A 27,727-nucleotide genomic window follows, 5' to 3' on the forward strand; every position below is an offset into this window, starting at 1 on the left:
AAGGGCTCGCTCGCCCTGAGCAGGGACGCCTGAGTGATTTCCGTATTACCTTTTTCCCCCTTGGGGTTAATAGCTAACAGCTTAAGATGCGCAGTGCCAACCGATGCGTGTGCACTGAGCGGCGAGCTTTTCTGTCTGGAAGAGTTCGTCTGGTGAACCGGGAAGCCAGCCCCGGCTGTCGCGCAGAACCGCCGCACCGTGACCACGGGGCAGGTCGTGGGCTGCAGCTGCAAACCTTGCATCCGGCGGGGCCGGGGCGCCGCGGGGGGCCGGGAGCAGCGGGCCAGGCCGGAAGGGAAGGGAAGGGAAGGGAAGGGAAGGGAAGGGAAGGGAAGGGAAGGGAAGGGAAGGCCGGGAAGAAGAGCATCTGCCGCTGCCGTCGGCGCGCGGGAGGAGCCGGCGGGCGGGACGTGGCTCGCGGCCCTCTCACCCCGCAGCCCGGTTCCGGCTGGAGCTCTGCGTTACTCGTGCTGCTCGCAGAGAGCTGGAGCCCAGCAAGGTGCTCGCGTTCCCTGGGGTCCCCGGGGCTCGGCGGCGACGGTGCCGGCGTGCCGCGCGGCTGCAGGAGCTGCCGCTTTCCCTGGGGCTGACGCCCTACGGTGCGGCGGGCGGGCGGCCGTGGGGCTGGTAAATCAGCTCACCAAAGGTAAAGCTGCTGTCAAAGCGCTCACATGAAGTTGTTAGATTAAATCTTGTCCTTTTAATGGCTCTCTGATGAGCTCGGGAGGGATGTTCCTTGAAGAATGCAAAAGGAAAACGTTGGCAGGACATAAATACAGGTTACATCGGATGTGCACTGATTTCCCGCTAGGGCTGCTTCTACAGAATCCGTAATGCGCGCAGCTCCATTATTTGGTGAGACTAGTTTCAATTTGGAGCGGGGTGAAGAACATCAGATAAATCCCGATCCAGCAAACGTGTTTAGACTTGACAAGAAAACAAATTATGAGTCAAGAAGGAAAGTTCATTCTTGGCATGTCTAGGGAATGAGGCAGTAAAGAAAATAAGATGAAACCTGGATAAATATTACCTCTGACAGCTGCTCTCCTGCTCTTTAAGCAAACAGAAAGGTGAGTCTGATAGCGGTTACGCCTGGCGCCAGGCAGTGTCCTCCAAGCCCCTGCGCACCAGGAGAGCCGGGCGCAGCGCCGCGGGGCCGCCGGCGCCGGTGGTCGCCCGCGGGCTCCTGAGTCTGCATGTGAGCGGCTCTCGGTGCTCCGAAACCGCCCCGAGAGGAGCAGAGCCGCGCGGCGAGGGAGCCCGGCTGGCCACGTCTTGGTTATGCTTCGTTACTTTTGCACGCGCTGGCTTATCGTCTGCAGTGCGCCGCGCTGCACCGCGAGGTGCGATCCTGGGGTGTCTCGGTCCAGACGCCTGCCCGCGCAGCGTGCCCCGAAGAGGGGCAGAGACGCGTTCGTCGGCAGGGAGAACGGCCGCTCCTCCTTTCCAGCAGCCTGCGGAGCTGGCGGTGCCTCAGGCTGCGAAGGCAGCTCCCCTTGCCCTGCGAGGAGCGGGGAACGGCGGGCAGGCAGCTGCCGTCCCCGGTCAGGCGAGGAGGAGGAGGAGGAGGAGGAGGAGGAGCGGTTGCGAGAGTAAGGCTCTCTGTCTGCTGGCCTCCAGCGAGTGGCAGCTGCTTTAGCAGCTCACACCGTGTGGTGCTCAGCTGAGGAAAAGCCGTGTTTGAATTATATGCCTTGACTTTCAGCCTCCCAGCTGAGCGTTGCAGAGCTGTGAAGCTGAAAGGTATTTTTTGGAAAGACACTACAAAGCTAACGCAGGAATATGGACTGCAACAGTGCCGTTGGCTTTGGTAAGAACTTGGTGGATGTTGAGTGAGACTGAGAAGACATGAGCTCATTTCTGCTCCTAAGACTGGTCTGATTTGTATCCACCCTCCATGTGCTGTTTCTTCTGGTTTTTCTAGGTAAACAGAAGTATCTTTGCGCCAGCCGGAATGACTGCACCATTGACAAATTCAGAAGGAAAAACTGCCCTTCCTGTCGCCTGCGAAAATGCTACGAAGCGGGGATGACTCTTGGAGGTAGTGTATGAACAGCATCTTCTGCTTCCTTACGACGTTCCTGGGGCAGCCAGGGCTGATTGTGCAGATGATTAATGTACTTGGCGTATTAATGGTAGATGTCTGAGTAAATGAGGCTGGTGGGGCACGATGAGCTTCTGGAAAGCTTTGCGAGTTTCAACTGCCAAAACTGTGAATTTCATTACACCTTTGTTTGTGTTTTGGGAAAAAAATTCCCTTCCTTAATGTAAAACATTGTTATTTAGGAAAAATATATCAACACCACCCAGGACTCTTGCTTATACCAAAGTCGTTTTGAACAGCTCACTCCCATTTTAAGATGGTTTTTCATCTTAAAATCAGAATTAGGCAAAGGGATATTGTTCTTCATAAAAATATGGCCCCAGTGTTTTTCTTCTCTAAATGGATGTTGCTGCTGTATCAGTAGTAAAACTCCTTGATATAATATGTCTCTTTTCAAGAAATAAAAAGCTAGAAAATGTGTAAATATAGCAAAACCTGAAAGAGTATCCACTTCCAAAATCTGAGATTTTCTGTTTGACATCTAAAAGCTACAATCCGGATTACGCAAAACTATTTTCATCTTCCTACAAGCAGGTGTATTTTACTGAGTGAAACCTCTGAATTTCCACATAGAAGCTTCAACATTCCCTGCACCTGTCTTTTTTTTCTCTCTACATCAAAACTTTACAAAATTTTAAAATACAGTTATTTTCAAGTACTTTTAGGTTACTCATCTGCAAGTTTAGTTTATTTGATGTGGGAGTGAGGAAGAAAATTCACTGAAAAACTGGGTCGATGGACCCGGACTGTGATGGAAAGGCCTTTGGCAGCGAAGTGCTAACTATGTTATATGGAAAACGAAAGCGTCTGGTAGCATCAGGCACAGCACAGAGGGAGGTGCAGGAGTCTTTGCTAGTTAGATATGCAAATGTTTTAATTTAAAGGCTTGTACCGTTGCTGAGATCCATAATACCGTACAGAGCCATCAGGGTGTTGTGAAGTAGTCTTGAGGAGCTTGCTGCTGAAAAGGTTCTGCTTTATTGGTCATCGAGGAGCAATGATTTTAATTTTATTTTTCCCCAGAATAATTCTTACTACTTGGATCCAACAAGTATGCACACTTAGCAGAGCGGGAACCAGCCTGCTCACATCATCTGCTTTTACAGCAGCTGCTAATAAATGTGAAAGAGTGGTGGCGGTGGTGGAGAGAAGGAGGGAAGCGCAGAGATGTGCAGCTTCTCTCGTTTCCTCATGATCAGAAGTAGAAAAACCAAATTCCCAAACATCCCCGAACGTAAGTGCACCCTAGCACCTCAACTCAGCTAGTTAGTGAACAAGGTAACGAGCAGGGTCTGGCTAGCTATTCGCTTGCACTGCATACCAAAGTGGGGAGAGGTCAGCAGAACACCCTCAGAACAGACGTTTTCGTGTGTTAGCGGTCTGCATTAAACAGCGGAGCGTCGGTGCGTGGGCCTGACGGCGGCAAGATGGCCTGTTCTGCCTCGCGAGGTGCGAGGATGCCGCAGGCTTCCTGGGGCAGAAGCACGCCCCGAAGAGCTCACCCGGAGGCTGCCTCCACGAACGCGAGAAGTGTTGTTCTCCTTTTAGTTTTTCATTCAAAGCACATGTCTGCTTTGAAAGGTACTGTACAATTGGGGTAGAGCTTGTTGTTTTTGTCCCCTTGGGCAGGGGTTGCCCAGCCTGCGGGTCCTGGCCGCGTGGGGCCAGCTGGGGAGATTCCCGGAGGGCCCACGGGCTCATCCCTCAGTGCACCCCAACTCTCCTTCCCACCAAACTGAGCTGCAGCATTCACGAGATGAAAGCTAGAGCAAACCAGTGAGCACTTACTTCAATCAGCAAAGCTGGTAAATGTGACCAAACACATTCGAGAAAGCACATGGATGAAGTTAAAATACCACGTTTGACATTTTTCAGAGAGAAGAGATTCTTGTCAACCCCTAATGGCTTGTAGCATTGTACAGTCCATCGTTCTTGCTGTACGTGGCCTTGCTGCTGTAAAAACTTTTGCACTCCTTCCCCCAAAACTCCATCCCATCACATGTAAGCTTTGTGGCAACTGACAGGGTGAAACTGCTGTAATGTTTTGTAAATGGTGTGCTGCGTTTGTGCAAAGACACATCTGGATTTCTAAGCGCTAGGAAAGTGTCCAGTGATGGGACAAAGCAGCCAGTTTGCTTGCTAGTATGGTCAAATGAGTATCTCTCCAGTATCTGGTTCACCACTCCTGTCATCTAGTCTCGTGTCATCCAGCCCAGCTGGGAATGAGCATGAGGAAAGGAGGCTGTTTCGCTGGAGACATCCTGGCTGTTGGAGTCTTCCTGCCTGAATGCGTTCATTCTTACTCGAGTTCATAATGACACTTGTTTGCTTGTTTGTTTGTTGTGTGGCACCCGATGATGTTCTGTAGCCCTGGGCCTCCTAGTCATCATCATCAGGAAAGCAAGGAGACTCCTCCAGGAATGCCTCAACACTTCCTTTGTCAGCCTCACAGGGTCACTGTAGGAACACTGTATTCGCATTGGCTATATGATTCCTGGACTTCTCTGAGCCGGGAAGGACAGAGATGAGGAATCAAACCTAGCTCTCCAGTCCTCGGCCAACAGAAGGGCTCTTTGTAATGCTATCCAAAACAAGCATGCCCTTATTTTTCATGGTGAAGTTTCCTTAAATAAAAGCAGACATCCATCAATGCAACCTTTTTGTAGGACACTCTGACAAAATTAATGCTAATACTGATTCCACCCCCTCTCCCTTTTTTTTTTTTTTCCTTAAGCTCTTTTGGGTCACCCTGACCTGTTCTGCCTGGTCTGTTTTGCATTTGTTTTTAATGTTGGTTTTAAAGTAATTGTTAAAAACATGCATGCTATGAGTTTGTCCACAGCTATTTCTCCCACAGCAGAAAGGCACAGTATTTCAAAACGCTTCCAGGCTTCAGACAGTTGGTCTTAACTGCTTGTTAATTACCAGTCACTTGGAGGTATAATAGAGCTGACTGTGACCAGCAAACCTGCAGCTCTGAGGATTTTTAATGGTAGGAGGAGGTGACATACTGAGTGCCTTATTTAAGACTCTCTGCTTTGGCACAGAATGGCAATATTTCGAAGCACTTCATTATTGATTGAGATCACTCTGACCTGAAAGCTGAAATCCATTAAACAGAATCTTCTCTCCCGATCAACACTATAAAGCCAAAGTGATGAAAAACATTTAAAAAAGTGATAATGCTGGTTTTCTTTACTCAGTTCTGCTAGTGCTTTTTCCTCTCTGCCTGCAGTACCTCTTCATGTTACAAATTTAGATACCTGCACAGTTCCACAGATCCATTTAAATACAGATGTTTTGTCCATTATGCACATACGCATCCAGCCATCGTTACCTGTTTCAGTCTGGACCATACACATCACCCAGTCAGAGCGCACCAGTACTGAACTGCACAGCTCCAAATTTAAGGCAGCTTCTGTTGATTTGCTGCCAGTGCATTTTATTCTTGGCTTGCAGGGAGCCATACACTATTCCAGTTCTGCAAACTAAATGTATGTCTGCCAACGGCTTGGATTTCCAACTGTCTGTGTTGTTGGACTTTGCTCCTCAGCTTTGTCTGTACCTTCTGCCTAATTGCAACACTCTGTGTGGTTCATGTCCAGATTCTCCTGTGATCAAAAACTCCCAAATATGCAAGATTCATTTCATTTTTTTGATTGTCAGGCTAGAAGACTATTGCAATAACTGTTTAGATCCCCTGAAAGCCCAAGACGTGAGTCATACCTGTATATATTCCTAACTCAAGTCCAGTTACTGTGGTTGAGATAGAGCTCATGTCTTACAAAAACATTTGATATTAATGTAAACGTTTCTAACAATGGAGACTCTAACACATTTTTTTGCCAAGCTGTTGCAGTGGTTAATTACTTCCACTGCTGCAGTAGTTGTATCTTATTTTTCATCTTGTCTGCTCTTGATTTTCACGAACTGGATCATTATTACAACTTTGCTTCCTAGATTTAAAAAGCTGCCCTTAAGGAATTTCTGTTTCCTCAGTGAGTATTCGTCGGTTGTGAGGAAATAACCCCTTAGCTTTCTTCTTTGTAGCCACCTAGGTTAAGTTCTTTACTTCTTTGCTCCAAAGTGTATTTTCTAGTCTTTATTAGTACGACTTCTCCAGTTTGGCAACATCTCCCGTGTAGTGTGAGCATCCGGTCACAGCTTTCCATCAGCAGCAGCATCAGTGCTTAAAAGCAGAGCTAAGACACTCAGCTCAATATTTTCCTCCTTTGTGTGCCTGGGGATCCTATTAGTCCTACAACCTCTGAATTGTACTGCTAGCTCTGGCTTTTGTGTTTACCCATTAACTTTTTTTTGAGAATTCAGGCTTTCTAGGATGGAGTTCATTGTTCCTTGAGTATGGCTCACATTTTTAGTTACTGGTTGTATCCGTTTACAGTGAAATGCAATTAGTTTGAGTAGACTGAGCTTAGCAGCAGACTCTGATCAGTCCATTCAGTGACGAGCCCTTTTCATTCGTTGCTATATTCCCATCTTAGCATTTTCTCACAGACTTCATTAGTAGAAATACTTAATTTTCTTTTTGAATGAATATAAATGTGCATTAGCAGAGGGCTGAGAACAGCCCTCATAAGAACCAAACCTGTTTGATAATGTTTCAACATTTATAGCTCTTTTTTGAATTATATCAGCCAGGCAATATAAAATCATTTCAATAGTATCGTGTTCATTTTATATCATTGTGAGTTTTTTTGTTTCATGCAAACCAAATTGAGTCAGGTGTCTTAAAGAGTTCTACTATACCAGCACTATTATTTTTATCAATTAAAATTATCGTGCCAAAAAAAAAAAAAATGGTGGCTTGACAGATTCTGTTTTCAGCAAGCCAATTGATGTTAATAAATAATTTGAAGAGCAGAATATAAATCAAGTCCTATTTTGGCTTTTCAGTCATTTTCCCTAAAGCTGAAATCAGACTGACATGCCTACAGTTGACAAGGGTTCTTTGTAATTTCTAATACAGAAGTAGTTTTATTCTAGTTGCCCTGAAGTTCTCAGAGTTCTCAGACTTGTTAGAAAACACTATTAGTAGCCTAGAGCATTCCTTGACCAATACTTCAGAAACTCCTGGCTGAAAGTCGTCCAGGTTAAGCTTCTTAAAATGTATGTAACTTCTACAGTTGTTCTATAATGTTCTCCCTAGTGGCTTTTGCAGTTCTGAGTGTTTTATCGTGATGTCATAGTATATTACATCATCTGGGCTTTTTCCAAGTACAAAAAATACCTTCTAAACCAAAAATAAAATAGAATTTCAGGTGCATTGCATGTGCAACTTGTCAGTACTGGGCATTTATTATCGTGAGGCTTCCTGAATGTTTTTTTCTCTATTAACAGCAAAAGCAGATTCATTTTTTGTTGTTTTCAGTCACACCCACTGGGGTTCATCCCACCTTAGTTCAGACATCTACAGTCTAGATCTCTGCCTAGCTTAGCTCCTCCTGGAATAGAAGTGTAATGGATGTGTCTTTTAAGAGGAGATTCATTGCAAGTATCTGTTTCTGTCCACTGTTATTAAGGGAGTCTTCACTAATGAGCATTGCAGATCTGTAAAACTGGGAGAGCTGAGTCCCGACTGGGTTTCTGGAATGATGTCAGAGTATTTCAGCGATATGTAGAAAGAAACAGCTCCTTCTTACACTGTCGTGGTAAGACTTGGTTCCAGGTATTTTTGTTCCCAGTCAAATGCTGTGCACATCTGCAAATGATGTGCAGTAGCTGCCATCAAAAGGGCTTTTGCAGAGGTGAAGCAAATTACAATGAAAGTACTTGTCTTTGCTATGGGAGAATTGTTACCTTTGAAGCTGTGTTTGTTAGAAGATTGAGATAGCTATCTAAATCACAGTATTTATAAATTTAAAATAAGCGTGCAGTAAAATTCCAGTAAGGCCAGGTGGGCCATTTCAGCGGTTGAATTTCGGGATAGACTAAGTACAACAGTTTTACAACCTAGAGAAATCCTCCTAAAAGCTATAGATTTTTACACTGAGTATAATCTAATCTTCACCTCTGAAGCTTTCTTCCAACTAGTAACATCAGTATTTCAATGATCTGTGGAACAACTGCTCCTGTAAAACACAAACAAAGTTCCTTTGAAAAGAATAGTTACTGTCTAGCTTCACAGCTTTCTGACACCTGGTACTTTGGTTTATGACTATAATCTCATGAGAGCCAATTTTTTCTTGCTTCATGGATTCTCTTTTAGCACTAGATAATTCAGTTAAAAATGTCATAACATTTAAACCAAGCTATGTGTGTGTTTTACACAGGTGTAGGTTGACTTCATTTGTACATAGGATTTGTACATTGGCACTGATTACTTATCCTTAGAGGTTACAGTTCTTGTTTTAAGCCTGGGAGTTCTTATTTCCTACCAGCACGCCTGTCACTAAAAGTCCAGTGCCAAGTCCAAAACATGGCTTTCACCTCGTGTGGAGTTAGCCCTGATGCCTCCTTCCTCGATTAACAGTAGGTTTTCTAGAAGCAAGGAATCAGTGTATCGCGCTTGTGACTTTTCATGTTGCTTGTCCAAAATGAAAAGAAATGCAGCTTGCAGGGCACAGCTGTGCCATGCCTTTCCCGGGAGGTCTCGCTGTCGGACGGGAATCTCAAGGTTACAAAGGAGAGCACCATGGTTTGCCAAAGCCCAGTGATGGATGTGCTATCTGAGATTTTTAGAGGAGTGAGAGAGGAGAGGCTCTTGTTTTCTCTTTGGCCTGTGACCCACACAAATAATTGCTGAAGTATGTCTCACTGCATATGGCCTTGTTTTCCTGTTGCTCTTTTATTTTTATTACTGTTTTCTCCTCCTTTTTTTATAGAGCAGCATGCCTTAATTACACTTACAGTAGATCATCCAAAGTACATTACTTAAAGAGCAGTGTTTTGAGTTGATTTACAAAGCTGCACTTTAGCTTGACATTTTTATGTTTCACTGCTTATTTTTCTAATTACAGCTGAAAGGAAATTTCAGATAAGTATCATGTAATGTAGGAGCCAAAACCCCAAGGACAATGGGTTTGATGTTATATTCTTTGTTTGAATTAAGCAATCAGCTTTTTTCTCTAATTAATTGAGGGTTTTTGGAGCCTATTAAGGACGAAAGCAGTTACTATCTACTATAGCCTGCCAACCTGTGTTGTGCTGAGCACTGTCATGTAGGTATCAAATTAGGTAAATAGTAACTCTCAAATAACTTTGTAATCATGCATCTGAAGCTCCTGGTATGTTTTGTTAGCCAACTAGCATTTGTAATTAAGAAACAGGTGCACCCTTAGGAGAGACCCTTCTCCTGGCAACGTGGGCACGTTCATTGCTCTCTGCAGTCTGAACCCCTCCAGTCCTCTGCCCTAAAGCTCCTTTGGGAGCTGGCCAAGGGACCAAGACTCTCACTTTTTGTGTCTTCTCTTTTTTCATGGGTTGATTGGGAAGATACCAGGAAAAGAGCCATAGAAGCACCTACCAATCTTTGAATATATTTTCTGTAATATATCTGTAGAGTAGTAGTGAAGTTGGACATACCTAGTTACACGATGGTAGGTGCAGTAGGAATCCCGTGCAGAGAGAAGGCCACTACTCAGATGGGAGCTTTGGCTTGGGTGCAGCCTATTTCATGCTCTTACAGTGAATTCATGAAGTCAAAAGCATTTCCATGTGGACAGTGCCCTGGCCTTACAGAGGGTACCCGTGCCGTCTGCCTAAAGTCTGGTGGCAGTGGAACTTTCCAGTTTATGACATTAAAGTGCAATGAGGTTTTCCGCAGAATGTGATTGTACGATGAGTTTATCTCCTTGTGTTGCTTTCCTTTTTAAATGCACATGAGCAGTGATCTAAATCACTTTATCTCTGCTCTCTTTCTCCTAGTCCTTCCTCTCCATTTATAACAGCTCATAACTGCAACCAGTCACTGTTGAGGATGTAAATGATGCTTGTTTTTTTTTCCGTATAAGATAATGAACAACCAAATATCCTTCCATAGTATATACTTCCTTGTGTCCTTACATGATATCTGTGTCTACTGAGTAAGTAGCTGCTGCTCTTCATCAGCTTTGCTTTCACTGTAGCTCCCATTTCATTGGAGCTGGAAGCCAAGAACCCTCAAGTTTAATTTTTAAATGTCATGCTAAGATGTGTCATTTTTCACAGCCCGCAAGCTTAAGAAACTGGGCAACCTGAAGATACAAGATGATCCTGAGGCAGGCAGCTCATCCAGCCCTGCAGAGGAGCAAGCCCCCAAGATGGTGATGACACGCATTGATGGGTACGAGTGCCAGCCCATCTTCCTCAACGTCCTGGAAGCCATCGAGCCTGGCGTGGTGTGCGCTGGCCATGACAACAGCCAGCCTGACTCCTTCTCCAACCTGCTGACCAGTCTGAATGAGCTTGGGGAGAGGCAGCTGGTCTACGTGGTAAAATGGGCAAAGGCCTTGCCAGGTGAGGAAGAAAATTAACAAATTCTCTCTCTTTCCTGTCGCATTCCTAAGAGCCCTCCTGCTGACATCCCTCAGGGGATGGATTTCAAAGGGAGTGGTGTAATCTGTATCTCAAAATCACAGCATTCCTTGGGGGAGCATTTTCACAAGGTGCCTGTCTGTGGGGTGTGTCTGTGGCCAGGACTGCAACAGAGTTGTCTCGAGTTGGTGCCTGGCTCGTGGGATGGGTGATTGAGGTGGACAAAGTCTATGCAGAAGCTTGTGCTTTTGGGTTATTTCCATGCTGATGATTCCTGGCTTGTGGTATCACATAGTCATGCTACTTTTTTCCTTTCTGCCTGTAAATGGCTGTTTTTAATTAGAGATTCAGGGCCCTGATTTCTCTCTGTTCTTCTCTCTGCAGTACTTCTAGCGCTATTTCAATTAAATCTGCAGAATTCTTGTCTAAACGAAAGATTAACATCACCGTGTAACTCGCATGAAGAGTTACATGACAGTATTAATCTTTCCTTCTGGAGGAAATGGTGAATCTTCCAGATGAATCAGAAGTGTCCTGTTTCATGAAGTGAATCTGATTTTTGGGAAACTGAGCTGCAAATAGCTAAGGCTTGGGTTTGAGTTGCTGCAAAACTCAATTAGGTTATCTGGGCAACTCAGCAAAAGTTTCCATCCTTAAAATCTGAGGTCAATTAGTTCTTACACAGTTACTTTAAGTATGTCTTGACAAAGGCCTGTGATTCTGTTTGTTATTAAATAGTTACATCTGTGTACCGTAACTGCGGTAAAAGCGCTTTCTTGAAATGCTTCCAGAGGCGTGTGATACACATGCCCTGCTGCTTTGCATCCAGTCAGAGCAGCAAAAACTGGCAAAATACCTCTAGGTCACCTGCTCTTTCTACCTCCACAGCATGAGAGGTTGGGGGGGGTGGTTTCTTGCCTGTGCTAGAAATGGCAAGAACACTCCCTTTTGGCTGTTGTTTGACCTGAGACATCTAACATTGCCTTTCCCAAATGGGCATTTTTTTAAAAAGGAGCTAATTCCGTCCTCATTTCTTAACCTATTTTTCATATTTCAGTTGATTTACTAGTCTGTCTATAAACTTGTCTTCTTCTTTTCCCTCTTTTTTACCCCTGTTTACTGTATTCCCTTCCATCCGCAATCTCTTCATCTCTTTCAGTGCTACTCATTTGTGGAGAAATGAGATAAAGACTGTATGTGTAACCTTACTAAATTTACACATTTGCAGTAGGGGCATTTTAGCTGCTACATTAGCGTGTACTTTGCTGAAATCCACACTAGAGAATTATGAAGGTTTCGTGTAGTATGCAAATTAAGCACTTTGTAAATGTATTTTTGTGCATCGTGGCACGCACTATGCAATTTGCAATACCGAAATATTACTACTGTAATTATCGTTACTTGAGTGGTTGTTAGCTTAGAAAGCTGGTGCTCGCCCAGGGCGCCGCCCGCTCCCCCTCCGCCAGCTGCTCGTCCACATACGGGCTTGTCCCGGGGAGCGCCCGTGCCGCGGAAGCTTTTCCTTCCTTGCGAAGGTCTCCGACGCGCGCCTGCCCGGTGCTGCGGGCGCGGAGAGGAGTCGCACATCCCTCCTCGCTCCCTTTCAGACCCTCGAAGCACGTTTTCTTTTGCTTCTGCTGTTCTTGGCTGTTGGCCTCATGGTTTTGTCTTTCCCCTTTCAGGTTCCTCTTTCTTTGTAGAATTCCCAGTAGATTCCCCCCCCCCCTTTTATATCTATTTTGTTATCATTTCCTACATTTTTTGTTCTTTTGAGAAGAGAGAAGGATGAGAGTTGTGTTTTTTGTTTGTTTGTTTGTTTTTGGTTTTGTTTTTTTTTTGCATAACTTTTCCTACAAGACGTATGCTGAAGATCCTCTGGGAAACTCTTCTGACCTTTGTGGATTTTTGTCTTCCTATACTCTAATTTTGAAATTCTTATATTAGCTCTTTTATTTTCTCATCAAGAACCACTTCCCCTTTTCTCCTCTAAGATTGCCTCTCCCGAGGTTTTACAGTTGAAGTTGTCCTGGGCCAGTCACGCCTGTGAGAAAAGTGTATATTACATGTCTTTATTTAGTATCTCCGAGAGTTTCTATCCCCAGAAGAGGTATGATTAGCCACTCTTTCATCTTCTGGAAAGGAAAAACAGAAAAAGAGAAAAAAAAAAACAAAATAATTTCTAAAGAAATTATTTGGTTTCTTGGAAGTCAGGACTTCACTGGGGCCACCCATGCCTCTCAGAGTGCCTTTGCCCTGCTTGTGACCTTCAGAGAGCTATAGAGAATCTCGGATCAGGTTTATTCCAAAGGAAAATTCACATTTTAGAGCGCCTGTTAAGAACTGGTCTTGTCAGTCTGTTTTAAGACACTGAAACCCAAAGATAATCTCACCTCACCTTGGGGAGACTTTAGCATTAGTCTTAGAGTCTAATTCCCTTCTGTAAGCACAGCTGACTCAGTAAAGAAATAAAATACAAGAGCTCTCAATGTTAATCAGCCATCCTTCCTTCATCTCCTAGTGGATTTACAGCCCATCTCCTTGTTGCAGCACAACATCTTTGGCTCTCAGTTCTGATTATTCACCTTTATGCGTAGCCACAGCCTTGGGTACCATTTACAAGCTTCATGCTCTCTGTAGCCTGGGATACTCCCTTGGAAGCCGCAGTTGCCTTGCCGTGCTCTCCTCGTGCCGCTGCTCCTGAGATGCAGTGTTTTCAGAGGCTTCTCTCTGCTCTGGGAGCTCTCTGCTTGGGAGCTGCTTCTTGAGACAGAATCAGCTGCTGCTGCTTCTAGTTCCCTTTATCCTTATGTTCCCCATGAGAATCGGCAGCTGTCAGCCCAGGTGGCTCTCAGCTCACCAGCCTGTCCTCCCGAAATCTCTTGGTAGGCATAGGGGACTTCAAAGCCTTCCAAAGTGGCTGCTTGTGGCCTCTGGCAATGTGAACTCCAGCTGCTGGGAACCAGAGCAAGGAAGGAGAGTTCATCTGCCTCCACCTCACAATTGGTGTGTTGTCATTGCCCTGGAAATACTTTCTGGGTCCTTTCTTGTAGTCCCAATACTAGCAGCAAGCAGACTTTCTGTCCTTCGAAGAGATCCCGGGTATCCTCTGCTGGATGACATCTGGACTTTCAGGATCTAATCCACTCAGCTCCTCAGTCTAGATCCCGTTGACAGAGAGCTTGAGGTCTTGTGTATACTCTCCATCAGCCCCCGCCGGCACAGCGGTCTCTTTAACAAACAAGGCAGCCTGGGTCCAACAGGTAGGTACGTCAGACTCCAGCTTCACTAGCAGTCCTGCTCTTGCAGCAATGTTAAGAGATGCCACCTTTCCCTTCTGAGAATAAAATATCAATCTTCTCACACATTCAGTCTCTGCTAGTAGTTAACATAGCCCATGAAGAAGCTAAGGGCCTTCCGGATTCACTTAGAGGAACTAACACTACTGGTTATGAAGGTATCATCATTAACCAAGCCTTCAGTTCAGAGGCTCTGGCCTCTCATTTTGATTTTCAGTCCTACAGCCAGTTCAGAACGTTTGTAGACCTCTGGCTTTGTTAAGGCCCAGAACTTTACTCTTGGGCATCCTGGGTATAGAAGAGATTGTTTTCTCTTCCATAGCCACTTTACGGCTGCAAAGTGCAGCAGAGGTCTTGTTTGAGATATTGAAATGCTCAGTGTGCAAGGTCTTCCCAGTCTGGAGCTACAGGACTCTACACAAACCTTTTTGGTTTTGGAAATCTGCGTTCATCTCTAGAAAAAGAAACCTGATTATTAGTCCTGTACCTTAGATCAGAGAGCTCCCCAGGCCCTGGTTTCTATGATCAAATCATAGCTGCAGAGCTCATGGGTGAGGCAACCTGCTTCCACAGGAAGATGCAGAGCGTGTTGCACTTCTCTTACGGTGGTTTAGTGGGAATGCATTTTTAAGAAAAGTAGAATTCATCCTTTGACTCTGTCTGCTTCTTCCTCCCTCTTTGGTCACTGACATGCTAGCTTCTTCTAGCCCCAAACTTTGTCTTGAATTATATGGAAGAAAAGGAAAAGATTATATTCCATTTCTTTTCCAACTTCTTCTACTCATTCTTGATATTTTCAAGAAATCCTTCCTTACTATTTTTGTATTTCACAAACCCATTAATCTTTAAATAGCAAAAGAGAGATACAAAATCCCCAAGGGCTTTTTTCTTGGCAGTCAAGCTGATCTTGCATTACAGGCTGATGGAATATATTTATAATGTATTCAAAGTTGCAATACAAGAGTATATTAGGATTGGAAAGTTTCCAACTGGGAATTGTTATCAGGGGTATAAGTGAGAACATCCTGATGATAGACTGTATTTAATGAAACACATCTGTTTTAGTTCTGAGCAAAGAGGTTACAGTGCCCATTGCATTTCATAATCTGCCAACTGAGTCAATGAAATTGTAAGAATCAAGATCACACTAGGTGTAGTGGGACTTAGTTCAACTTCCAGCATCCCCGAGACTGCGGCCTGGGGCTGAGACGAAGCTACTTGCCTCACTGGGCTCCTATTCTTGATGAAGTATCAGGGAAAACAAGGATCTTTTACTCTCTGTGTGCAAGTGATATGACCAAAGGAGGAAACTGAGAAAAAAGAAAAAGTTTTCTAGTACATGCCAAAATCTGGTGAAAAACTGTAGTCAGATCTTTTACCTTCCCAGAAACTTAGCAATCTATTCAGAAATGTAAGTGTTCCAGGATTATTAGTTTAAATATAGTTAAATAAAGAATAGTCCATTCTATTTCTTGTATTCTTGAGTAAGAAAAGGTTCACTTAGCTTGTGAAAGTGAGGACAAATCATACTTTCTCTCCTGGCTTGCCTATGATGTGAGACATCAAGATTTCTTCAGAAAAGTACTTGGAGACACCACCAAACCTAACTAAGAAGCTGAGGGCTGAGGTTATAAAACTGAAATAGTGCTAATGGGAAGGTGAAAGTTTCTGGAAAACATTTTTCCTCATGACAACCCCATCATCAGAGACTTTTGCTCCTCTGTACTAGAACTGATCTACAGCCTCCAAATCGCTCATGGTGCTACGCTGGAGACACGCTGCAGAAACGGCCCCTGCAGCGTAGTGGTGCTTCCACGCAGCCGCCTGGGGCCCAAGTGCTGCACCCTGCCCAGCTGGGTGATTGCTATGGAAATTATGTCATCCAGGCAAAATTAATTCTATTCTTTTTATGTTGGAATATTCACCCACTCCCTGGAAAGCTAAAGCACAGCCGCAGTCCCCTCAGCAGCCAGAGTACGAGGAACGCTTATGCAGGCCACGTTTTCTTGGCCGGTCTGTCAGAGGTCTATGTGGGAGCAGTGTGAGTCCATCCTCATCCACCCCAGCTGTGTCTACCAGAAATAAAAACCTGTGATGAACATGAGCCGGGACCTCCCTGCGTACGGACGTGGACTGAGCCCACAGAGCTCGCTGCTGCCGGGAGCACGAAGCGGCCATCGACTTCGCCGTGCTCGGAGCAAAACGCAAAGGTTTTCCCCAGCTTTCTCCTAGTATTTCTGTGACAAGTGCTGACACTGGAGTTTAATAGTAATCATAACAAATCCACAGCTTAGTTACTGTCGTGATATTTTCTGAGGAGGGAATAAACAGTTGCAGCACCGTTGCTGCTGTCGCGCTTCAGGCTGTGCATGTGCAGCCCCCTTAGCAGAAACTGAGGTGTGCCACTAAGAGGGGGCTCCACGTCCACTCTTCCTTTCTGCTGCCTTCCCTTTTAGCACTGGCGCCTCCTGGGGACCTGGGTCCGGGGACCGGCCAAGCTGGCAGAGACCCCGCTCCGGCCGGCCGGCTCCGGGGAAGGACCCTGCTGCCGAACGGGCGCCCGCTGGCGTGGCGCTGTGGTAGGCTAATGTTTAAACCTCTTAGTTTAAACTTTTAAAATACTACCTGATAGCCATAGTTTGATTGCTGCCCACAATTTATTTGAGCTATATTTTGATTAATAACCTAGCAGTGTTTTCAGCCCTGGAGTCCGTGGTTAGCTAGGCAGCCGGACAGGCGGCAGAGTCAGGAGGATGACTGGGGTGGAAACCAAGCAGAGGGAGAAGAATGGGAACGAGCTCAAATAACTGAATCTCGCTATTTGAAATTGTTTTTGTCAGTGCTGCACGATTTTCCCCCAACCCATCAAGGGAAGGGAGGCTTTTTTATGGCGCAGGACTGCCAAAGAAGTAGAGGGGAGCAGCGCGGTGCCAGGGCTGGCTCGGCGCGGGAGCTGCCGGGCTCGCGGGGACGGGGACGTCCCGCCGTGCCGGCCGGAGGAGCGCTGCCGGTGCCGGCATCGGCGAGCACCTCTCAGGAAGGGGACGGGCTGGGGAGCTGCCGTGCTGCAGGGTGCTCCCTGCTGTGGAGGTTTTGTCCCCTTTTCTTCCGCATGGACAGAGCTCGGCCAGCACGGGCATTGGCCAAACTAAGCATAAGCGAAAGGTTTTGCTTTAAAGTGGCCGCTAGCAGCAGGGGAGGAAGCGTTTGCACCTGGTGCCAGGCAGCGTCAGGCTGCCCCTGAGCTCAGCAGGCTCTGCTCGGGTGTTGGGTCATTACCACCGTTGCCTCTGCTTTGAACCTCCTCTGAATAACGAGGATGATTAATGCGTAGCACGGTGCTGCCGTGCTTCTTCAGCAAGAAGGTTTTGGTCATACCCTAGAGGGTCAGAAATCAGAAGAGCCCCTAGAAATCTTCATCAGGCAGGAACGTTTCTGAGCTGCGCGTGCTCTCAGGAGCCATGCTGGCCTCTGCCTTGCGCAGAAAATTTCATGCATGGCCCTTCGGACCCGATGCCAAGATAAGTTCAAATTGTGGTCTCCTTGGAAGGGAAAGATTAAATAACCACAGCTTTTCAAGAAAGCTGCTGCGGTACAAAATTGAAAAACCTGTTTAAATCCACAAAGTATGTCCATTTGAATGTAAGCAGAGGGAGTTCCCCTTGTTCCACATAGAGAAATCCAGACAAGAAGCTACGGTTAATTTAGTTCAGCTATCAAAAGTTTAGCTTTCAAACACGTTTATATAAAAATTGTTTTAAAAGGTAGCAAATGAGAAGTCTACAGTCCATTCCTGAAGCTGCTAGGAAATCAGTCTATTAAAAAAAATTTGAATTGCAAGTATATGGGGAAAACTAGCTTGGGTCCTTCTGTCCGCTTCACAGCAGACCAGTGGAAGGGATAGCGCAAGCTGCCGCTGCGCTGTAAATAAGATAGTATTGATGGAGATGTTCCTGTAATTAGAGGTACTGCAAAAAGTCTGTGTACTTTGCATTTAAATTAGGGCTTTAAGGATATTTTGTTTACTTGGTTTTCTGCTTGAAATTTGCTACCTTATAGCATATGTAAGTCACGCTCTAACTATAAGGATACAATTAACTGAGAATCGTTTTCAAGTGTCTGGACAACAGACTTTCCAGAATACAAAAGGAGTATTCATTTATATTAAAAATGTTACTTTATGGTAACACAAGAGGTTTTAAATTGCTGACCTCCTAGGAATATGTCATTCTGACAAAGAAAGCTGCACGTCAAGAGAGAAGATAAAGAACCTGTTTGTGAACCATGCTGCTTTAATATTATTTGCAAGAAAATGGTTATGCTTTCAGCTTTTTCAAATCATGAGTAAAAGTAATTTTAATTCTTCTCCGATTTATATCTGCAGAAGTTATTATTTCGGTCTGGTCAAACTATGCCAGTACTAAAAGCTTAACTAGATATTATGGCATTAGATTTTTATTTATTTTCTTTTACAGTGACTTTGGCCTGTAGAACATCTAAGATACCTGAAGGGGATAGGTTTCCAGGAAGTGATAGGCATCTGCTTTTTGAAACCTTTATTTTAAAAGCATTGCAGGTTGGAAACTGAAATCAGTGATCTCTTTTAGAAATGTCAGCCAGTTTGATTCTAGAACCTGTTTTTTGGATGAGCAGAAATCAAACTTTAAGTCATCTAACCACAGGACTGCTGCCTTCAAATACCATTCTTAAAACACTGATAAAGCTTGCTCAGAAAAAAATTTTTTAGTGAAAAAGCTAGTGAGCAAAGTTACAAGCTAATGAACAAGTGCACCAAAACTCCTCCCATATCAAAGACTAGGTGGAACTTTCAACAAACGTTGAAAAAGTGATATTCAGGATTCAAGGGAAGTCCAAACTCAGTGTGTAGGTACAAACTGAAACCTGCAGAGGCTTTTTTGATCATTGATTTGCACAAACATCATAGAGCTCCCTAAATATACCCAGTGATTACAGCCTCATGATGAGGTTACAGAGAATTAAGAAGTTCTGCTGTAGATGTTGATGTTCAGACCATGTCTTCCTATTGGTGCTGAACTAAGCAAAGGAGAAAGATCATTTATGAGAGTTAGGAATTAAATTTCACTGAATTCATTGGACTTTGATTAAGGCCTTTGTAGTGCTCCAGAACAAACTGCTGAATTGATTAAAATTTGAAAGGTCACATTGCAAAACAGAGCAAGACTGTACATATGAGCTGAAAAACCTGAATGTGGACATTTCTGAAAAGAATGAAGTTACTGGCAGAGAAATGTCAATATGGGAAGCACCAGCAACAGGCAAAATCAACCCAACTAATCTCACTGTGAACTGATGGTCCCAAGGAAGCTCTAGAGGTGTGTGGCAGGCCCAGAGCAAGATACCCCAAAAGATTTTGTCCAGGAAGAGTGACAGATCCTGGCTTCTGGGAACAAAGGTCTCTAATAACAGTCTGCAGTTACCGTGACTCCACAAGATGTTTCTTGCTCCCTGGACTGTAAGAAACCAGCTAAGCTTTTACAGGATGCAGTCTGCCCTTTTGTGGGAGATGTGTGGCGTGGGGTCTCACCTGCGAGAAGAGACCTGTCCGCGAGCTGCCCTCCGAAGCAAGGGGCAGGATGTGTCGCCTCCCAACCTGACAGCACCTGCCGGAGAAGCTCGGCACGTGCTCCTCGTGCTCTCCATGGCTCAGCAGAAGAGCTCCTTCCTCTTTTTAATCTCCCTGTAGAAGACCCAAATGGTACTTGAGTAAACAAGACTACAGCTGCTCCTCAGCCACAGTTTTGGCCTCTCCAGCTTCCTTGCATCAGAGGGGGTCATGCAGGTCCAACACCTCCAGAAGTAACAGCAGAAGCACAACCAGGGCAGGTTTAAAAGCCCCCCGTGAGCAGAACAGGTATGTTTTCTGTCTCTAATTCGCTTACAGAGTATAGGTTTCCTATTTAGTGGTAGAATTTAAGGCCTCACTGCCAAAATATAGGCAGGAGAGAGACCTCACATTTGCCTTTTTCCTCCCTCACCTGATTCTCTCCATTGCAATTAATTTCTGACCCTACAGCAGCTCTTAGTTACGAAATACGATAAGGAATTTCTTGCATCGCTTTCATAGACAGAGAGACAGACATCTGCTGTCACGAGCATGGCCATATTCACAGGATACTCTTTTCGGTGTGGTCTCGAGCTCCTCTCCTGGGGAACACCTTTTGCTGAAGACGCTGGCGTCTGTGTCCTCGCAGCGCCTGTCTGTGGGGCGAACCCCGAATGCTGTGCCAGCATCTGGATTTGTCGGCGCTGAGTCTTCAGCGCTCCCTTCAAACTGCAGAGGGGCTCTTGAGTGTTAGGCTTCAGTCTGACCTACTTATTTGTGTTTATTCTTTTTCTATAAAGCAAGGAAGAGAGCAGGAAAACAGCTGAAATGGGGGCACATCTCCTGTAATGACCTGCTACCCCGTTGTAGGCCTGTACCTTTGTCCGGGGCCTCGCTTCCACCCCCACAGATTTTGGCTTAATACAGCAGCTTCTACTTCCCCTGCACCCGACTTGACTCCTCTTCGCTTTGATATCAGCCTTGCAGCCCGTGTATGTATGTACGTGCACACGTACGTACCTGTGCCGAACCGGCCAGCTGCTGCAGTGCGCGTGGACGCGGAAGGTACAAGGAGGAGTTTATCATGCGCCTTCTGGCGTAATAAATGCAGAAGTCAAGTATGAAGGTCCAAAGGCATCTGTCACTGAGGTCAGTTCAAGTAAGGAAGCGTGCACTTCTCTGCTAGCTAAGATGTCCCAGGCAAAACCATGGACTTCACGAGCGTCTGTGGATAACTCACGTAGTTGTCTTTTAATTCCTTATGAGGAGAAGATATGTTTTCCCTTCAATGGGCAATTTAAAAAGGGGACAAAAAAAATTTTTTTATGGACTTGAGGAGAAAATAAGTGTATAGCAGCCCGAGTAAATGTTTATCCTCATCCCTCGAGCCAGTCTAGGGGCATTCCCAGCGGCATGTATCACTTCTTTCTCACTGTAAAGTTTCTGGTATGGGGGCCAACAGTATGGCTCCTTTTCACGTACATCAGATTTTTCCCATCTTTTCAGAAAATCTAAGTAAGGAAAACAATATCAAGTACTGAGAAGGAGAAAACTCAATAACCAGTCACTTGTGAATGGCTTACATTTTACTAGACAATGAATTCCTCTTTGACCAGATTTGCTGGCTGAGTAACAAATGTTTTTTTATTGCATGTAGTACTGTAATTACATGTGAAATTCTAACTTGGGCAGGTCCTAAAAATGAGTGTGACTAACTTAGGAAGCCTTTGAGTTACCCAAATGCCAAGGCTGTAGTCGTGTTCTAGTAGCAAGTTTCACTCTGGCTGCCTGAAGGTTGAAACATGGTAGGTAGCTGAGAGTCCTAGAATGGAAAATTACCTATCCACGTTCAGTAGGACATTGCACAGAAGCTTTTATTTTTTCAATCCACTGGCAGGAAAGCTGGAAGGAAAATGTGCAAACTTAGAGTAGTTTTAGTCAGCAATAAAACATGACTTGTGCTTGTTTGAAGTTGACAGCTTCTGCAGCAGAGACAGATGCTTGCCTCAATAACTAATAACTATATACTGAAAGTGTTAGAGTTGTTTTAACTTTGATTGAAATAGTACAGAATTTTCTTGTAAACCAGATTACATTTGTCTGCTTACAAATAACCAGAAAATTTTCTTTAAGTACGCTCACAAAGTTCAGTGTTTGAGGGCATGTTTGTGTGTGCACTGTAAACATGCCTATGATTAACTGTGACCCATCACCTGGAAATACTAGTTTGAATTGAATTGATCTTTTTGTTTAGCTTGCAATTCAGCAGAATTTCTAATTTTTCATTAGGTAAATGTATTATGTCTGTAACAGACAATCCAAAGAAGTTCACTTTGTGATAAGACTTTGGTGATGACTTTCAGCATTATATATAAAATCTATGTACTTACTTTTGATGAAGTCCTTAGCTGCTGACAAAAATGGAAGTCTTTCACTTGATTTCATTTAGTGCCAGAATTTCACCCAAAGGACATAATTGCTTAATGAAGGTTTGCTTCTGCCTCAGAGCCCGGAGAATTTGATAGGGTGCATTGTATTGCTGCCTGGGGCTCCAGCTCCCGATCAGCTGGTTTATTTGCATTAACAGAACAAAGCAAACAATTTCTCTTCAGCTGTCTGCTTCACCTGCCTTTGGCATACCATCTCACACTGTAATTGTAAATGTTTTGGAGCAGAGACTTCAGGGTTTACATTATGCGTTTATAGTATAAAGCACACCGTACAGCAGTCAGTCCTGGATTTCTAATTAATGCCTGTTAGAAACAAATGATGTTAAAATAATAATTTGGTGCTGTTGGGAGCTGGAAGTGCTTAGACCCTTAATTGCTCTGTTTCTCTGTGGGTTTTGGAAGTTGCTTAACCACATCCCGCTGTATCTTTTGTGTCTGATCTGTAGCAGAATGAGGTTTGTTCATCTCATCAGGACTTGCAAAATCTTCAAATACAATCTGTGAAATTCTCTGAGGCTTTAGGAGGAGGCTGTCACTTACTACAGCTTGACATCGCTTTCCTTTGAAGTGCTTTGCTCCTTTTCTACCTGGTCTTTATCTCCTCCCTGTGTTTGGGGAATCCTCTTCCCCACCTTGAAGCGCGGTTTTGTGGCTTAGAGGGTTTCTGGTTTCCTTTCAGTGTGTCAGTGCCTGGTGCTAGTGGTGCAGAACAGCCTCAGCTGTGGCAGCCGGGTGCAGCCAGGTGTCCGGGCAAGTTGCAACTGTGCTGCGGAGCGCTGCTGGAGAGTCCGCGCCGCGTGAAAACAGTCCTGGCGACTGCTGGACCCGATGCGAATTTGTAACGTTGCTCTGTCGCTTTATCACAGGATTTCGTAACCTGCATGTGGATGACCAGATGTCTATAATCCAGTACTCTTGGATGGGGCTTATGGTTTTTGCCATGGGTTGGAGATCTTTCACCAACGTCAATTCCAGGATGCTCTACTTTGCTCCAGATTTGGTCTTCAATGAGTAAGTGCTACATAACAACAGTCTAATATTTTGTTTTGTCTGGGTCAGACTAGATAAGAAATGGAGAAGAAGACAAGGAAGTTACTTTACAGCCACCTGTGTGATGTACAGCTTGGGTGATCTTGCTGTGAGAGCTGACCAGGAAAGCTTGAGAGGGTCCTGCTTTTTTCCCCTGTAGCTGCTCTGAAGCAATCTCCAGGAGTAATCTGGGGAGTTGCAATGCCTCTTCTGGACCTTCCTGCCTTTCCCTCAGCTTTGCCTTCAGTTAGAGCCCAATCCAGGCTGCAAAAAGCCCTAGTGCCAGGTAGAAAGAACCAGGACATACAGAGCTGCCTCTTTTTTTCAGGGATTTGGTTTCCTGTTTTCAGCTTGGTTGGTCTGCTAGAGTGAGCCAACGCAGTGTGAATGAAAGCAAAGAGAGGTGTTTTATCTGGGGGGGGCACTGAAACTGGCTTCTGTTTCTGCAACTGGAAATTAAAAATCAGATAAAACATGGCCCTGTTCCCAGCTGCATTGCTGGAGAAGCCAAAATGGCAAATCTTGCCGAGCACGAGTGCTCTACCGGGGCACTCGGCTCCCCTCAGCTCCGTCCCCCAAAGGAGCAGGGCTATCAGGGCCTTTATTATTATTATTATTATTATTTTATTTTTTGCAGCCTTTGTAGTACTACTGAAGAGCAAGGGCCGGGGAGGCTGAGAGCAGCCTGGTACCGCTGCCGCGGCTCGGCCTCGTCGCCTCCCTTTCGCCAGTCACTCCCTCATTCCTCCCCTTTTCCCCAGGGCAGCCACCACTCCTCGCTCCGCGTTTCCTCCGTACGCGCCTGCCCCTGCTCTAGCCCCTTGCTTGCCCCCGCGAGGACCTTGTGCTGAAAGCCGCCCCTGCCCAGGAGGGCGGCTCGCCCGCGGCGGTCCTGACCTCTGCGCTTGCCGCGCATTAGCGCTAGCGTTCGGTTTTCAGGGTGGTAACTTACCTGCCCGGACACTTGGGGCCTCCGCGTGCCGCAGGTCCGTGCAGCGATCTCTGCGGCTCGGTGCTTTTGCTGCTGACCCAAAGGCGACGTCTGTAGGGAACGCTTTTGTGGTTTCTGGATATTCCCAAAATGCACTATTCAGTCATGGCCTTGAAGAGAAAATCTACTTCTTTTTACAGATTAGTGTCAGAGTAATCGCCAGGATACTGATTTGCTACTTAAAACAGAAGCAAATACGTATCATAAGTTCCTGAGGATTACGCTCGATTTGCCTTAAGCTTAGAGCTGGGAAGGTTTTCTTGACACTAAGGTAGCAAAGTTTAAAAACAGTAAATAAGAAGCACAGTAATAAGCAAAAGTATATCTCCCTGAGAGCTCAGGAAGGATTTCACATCCCTTTTGGATAGCCCAGTTTAGTGAATCGTTGCAGTGGGCTTTTAAAAAAGGCAGAGGATCAAATGAACCTTGCAAATCCCAGGTAGTTATTTCTTTCCAGACAAACAGGATTACACACGGGCATTTTGGAAAACTCTCCTGGCCTGCGCTCAGGCCTGTTGCTGTCAGCATTCCCCTGCAGACGGGGTGCAGTTCCCTCGCAGCTGGCATGTGCCAGACGAGCCTGGGTGTTGCTGGATTGGACAGAAAATGTCAATCCATGCACATCACGCGAGCAGGCTTTACTCTTCTTGCCAATGCATTGTGCGTCTTCCCTGCCAGATACCGGATGCACAAATCCAGAATGTACAGCCAATGTGTCAGGATGCGGCACCTCTCTCAGGAGTTCGGGTGGCTTCAGATCACACCCCAGGAGTTTCTCTGCATGAAGGCTCTACTCTTCTTCAGTATTAGTAAGTGCTAGCACCCTTCCTTTGACAAATTATCAGTTGCTATATGGTGTATCATCCCAAAGTATCTGGTGCTTTCCTGTGCCTGTGCACGCACTCGTACGCCCGAAGGGGTGTCTCTGAATGTTTTCTCTCTGTTTCAAGCTGAGCTGCTCAGAGAAAACAAGCTGCCAAGCACAAGGCAGCCAGCCAAACCCCCTGCAGCCACTCAGCCTACCACTGCAAACTGCAGCGTTTCTCCCCATGCAGCTCCTGCAGGAGGCTGCTCCTCAGCCTAACTGCTAACACGATGTGGACCTCTGAGCACGAGCTGCTGAGCTGGAAAATTGTTCTCGTGTTTGTTGCGTTGCTGCTGTCTGTAACACATGCTAAAGGAGCTAGCAGCGGTCCAACAAGCCGATCACACTGGGGTCCATAGTGGGAGCAGAGCTGATGGGGAAATCTGTTCTCTTAGGACTGCACTGACCAGTTCCTCAGTTTTCTTGTTATTCCTTTCTTTTCACTTTCCTCCACTCTCAGCAACTATTACTGTTTCCTCTCCTTGTTCATTAAGTTCCAGTGGATGGCCTGAAGAACCAGAAGCTCTTCGATGAGCTTCGAATGAATTATATTAAGGAACTTGACCGTATCATCGCTTGCAAGAGGAAGAATCCTACCTCCTGCTCTCGGCGGTTTTACCAGCTCACCAAGGTCCTGGACTCTGTGCATCCGGTAAGGGAGGACGGTGAAATGACTGACTGCGCACAGCCGTTAATCACCTTAGCTGGGGGCTAGCAGAGTTCGTTGCAGCTGAGGGATTTGGGAGTACAGCAGAGAGGGAATCTTGCCAAAACAAGAACATCAAGAGATGGTGTTGTAACTCTTAAACACATAAGCCCTGTGTTTATGACATTCTTACCTGTAATTATTTCTTCAATGACTTTCTTCTTTTAATGGTATATATGTCCTGCTCATCTCCCTGAGTGAAAGCCTGGAGGCAGATTTTGTCCTGATTGTATCCAGATGCTTTTGTTATTAAAAGAACAAAGGAGACGGATGTGCAGGAGATGGCAAAAATGACAATACTGTTACCCACCATCATGTCACTGTTGGGGAACAGCTGAACAGGAGGCAAGAGCATCAGCATGTGTGACCCCAAGGGCGTTCCTGCGCGTAGAGAGGAGCACGCCAGACTGGTTTGATTGCTTTATGATGGATTGATTTCTGTTAAGAAAAGCTTAGTTATTGCTGATGCCCCTGGCACGTTTCCGCAGTGGAATCCAAAGACGCCCAGAGAGGTTATGCAGACCCCCTCCGTGCGGTGGTTTGCTCTTTAACAGGCATTTGCAAGAGCAGTATTGCAGAGTGCTCCAAGATCAAGCAACAAAGACAGACAACAACTAGCTCTACTCAGGATGTGAACGTTAACTGTGGCTCACTCCCTGCAGTAACCCCTGTTGGCTTTGGTTTATGGGTTTCCTTTTTGGTAATGTAAACCTCCCTTATAGATAATTCTTTTTTATTGTCAGTCCAGCCGAGCAGCCCAAAATCTGAGTGCATCCTAATGAACATAAGGAAAAAGCTCCTTACTATGAGGGTGACTGAGCACTAGGACAGCTTGGAACCGGAGAGGTTGTGGAGTCTCCATCCTTAGAGATATTCAAAGCCACTGGACAGGGTCCTGGGCAACCCCGCTTGAGCAGGAGGGTTGGATCAGCCGATCTTTAAAGATCCCTTCCAACCTCGGCCATTCTGTGATTCTGTGAATTTTCTCTGATCACATCAGTAAAAGCAAATTCTCTATTGTGACTTAAAATTTTATTGGTGAAGCGTAACCTTACTATTTCCTGAGGGCCAGCTCCATGTCTATCCAGTTGTATGTCTACAGGCAAAAAGTAATTCTTAATAAGTGAACTCAGCACTCCCTGCATACACATTACGGCAAGTTTCTGTAGGAGTGAGAAAGTGCCATTTCTATGCACTCTCATTTTTGTGAGAAGCACACCTTAGTAATTTCTGAGCGTGAAAGACGAACAAGACAAAATACGCTGCATGCTCCCAGGCTGGGTAGTTCCCTTGTTTACCCTTGGGATGACTACCAGCCATCCAGCTGCTGCAGCAAGGTCTGGTTTTGCTCTCTGGGCATCACACAGAGCAGACGTCCCTAGACATCTCTGGACGTATACTCATGTAACAGCGAAGTCCAGCATGGATATGTTGCATCTGCTAATGTCTTCGATGCTAATGTCTGTACCTCCACAGAGAAATCGCTTAGCAGAGGATTTTTCACTTAATAGACTTTCTTTCTTTCCTAGATTGCCAAGGATCTGCATCAGTTTACATTTGACCTTTTGATTAAGGCACATATGGTCAGCGTGGACTACCCCGAAATGATGGCCGAGATCATCTCTGTGCAGGTTCCCAAGATCCTGTCTGGAAAAGTCAAACCTATTTACTTCCACGCGCAGTGATGTGCCAGAGGGGACCTCCCAATTCTGCCACCCCCATTTCAGCCATCTCCTGCCTATTATTTCTGCACTACTGTACTGCAGTGCCTTGGGGAATCCCCTCTAAAGAGACTCCATGCCCAGAAGATAGACAGTAACAAGCTACTACCTGCTGGGATTCCCTTGATTTCTATTTTTTCTGTGGTACCTCTGAACTGAACTACCTGCCATGGCTTCTGCCTAGATGTGGCTGGCTCGGTATGTTGTGACATGTGACACAGTGTCAGTGGCACCATGTTTACACGCTCTGGTTTGTGTGTTTTCCACAGTGACTTTTAGTGGCCCAGTGCCACAGGGAATGATGGATTGGGAGAAATGCCACCAGCTGTCTTTTTTTTTTTTTCTTTTCTGTAAAACAAAACGAGGCAAGAAGCAGGTTGAGCCTCTAAGTTTGGGAGTGGGTTACTTTTCTGGCCTCCCTTCAGGACTTCTTATTTGCATTATGGTGCTGGGAAGCAGATGAGACTCGATATTGTGGTAGAGAAATAGAGACAAGTCAGGGGAAAGAG

The 27,727-nt window shown here is 45.4% G+C and overlaps 1 protein-coding gene across 1 annotated transcript in view; it reads left to right on the forward strand.

Annotated features, from left to right (window-relative positions):
- AR (androgen receptor) overlaps positions 1-27,182 on the forward strand; it is a 62,491-nt gene extending 35,309 nt beyond the window's left edge. The window contains exons 3-8 of the mRNA XM_062584511.1: positions 1,925-2,041; positions 10,271-10,558; positions 22,773-22,917; positions 24,605-24,735; positions 25,286-25,443; positions 27,027-27,182. Coding sequence (XP_062440495.1) covers positions 1,925-2,041; positions 10,271-10,558; positions 22,773-22,917; positions 24,605-24,735; positions 25,286-25,443; positions 27,027-27,182 — 995 coding nt within the window. The remainder of the gene's footprint in view (positions 1-1,924; positions 2,042-10,270; positions 10,559-22,772; positions 22,918-24,604; positions 24,736-25,285; positions 25,444-27,026) is intronic.
- Positions 27,183-27,727: the final 545 nt, after the last annotated feature.

Source organism: Rhea pennata, chromosome 11, assembly GCF_028389875.1.
Source record: "Rhea pennata isolate bPtePen1 chromosome 11, bPtePen1.pri, whole genome shotgun sequence".
In the NCBI taxonomy this organism is placed as follows: domain Eukaryota; kingdom Metazoa; phylum Chordata; class Aves; order Rheiformes; family Rheidae; genus Rhea; species Rhea pennata.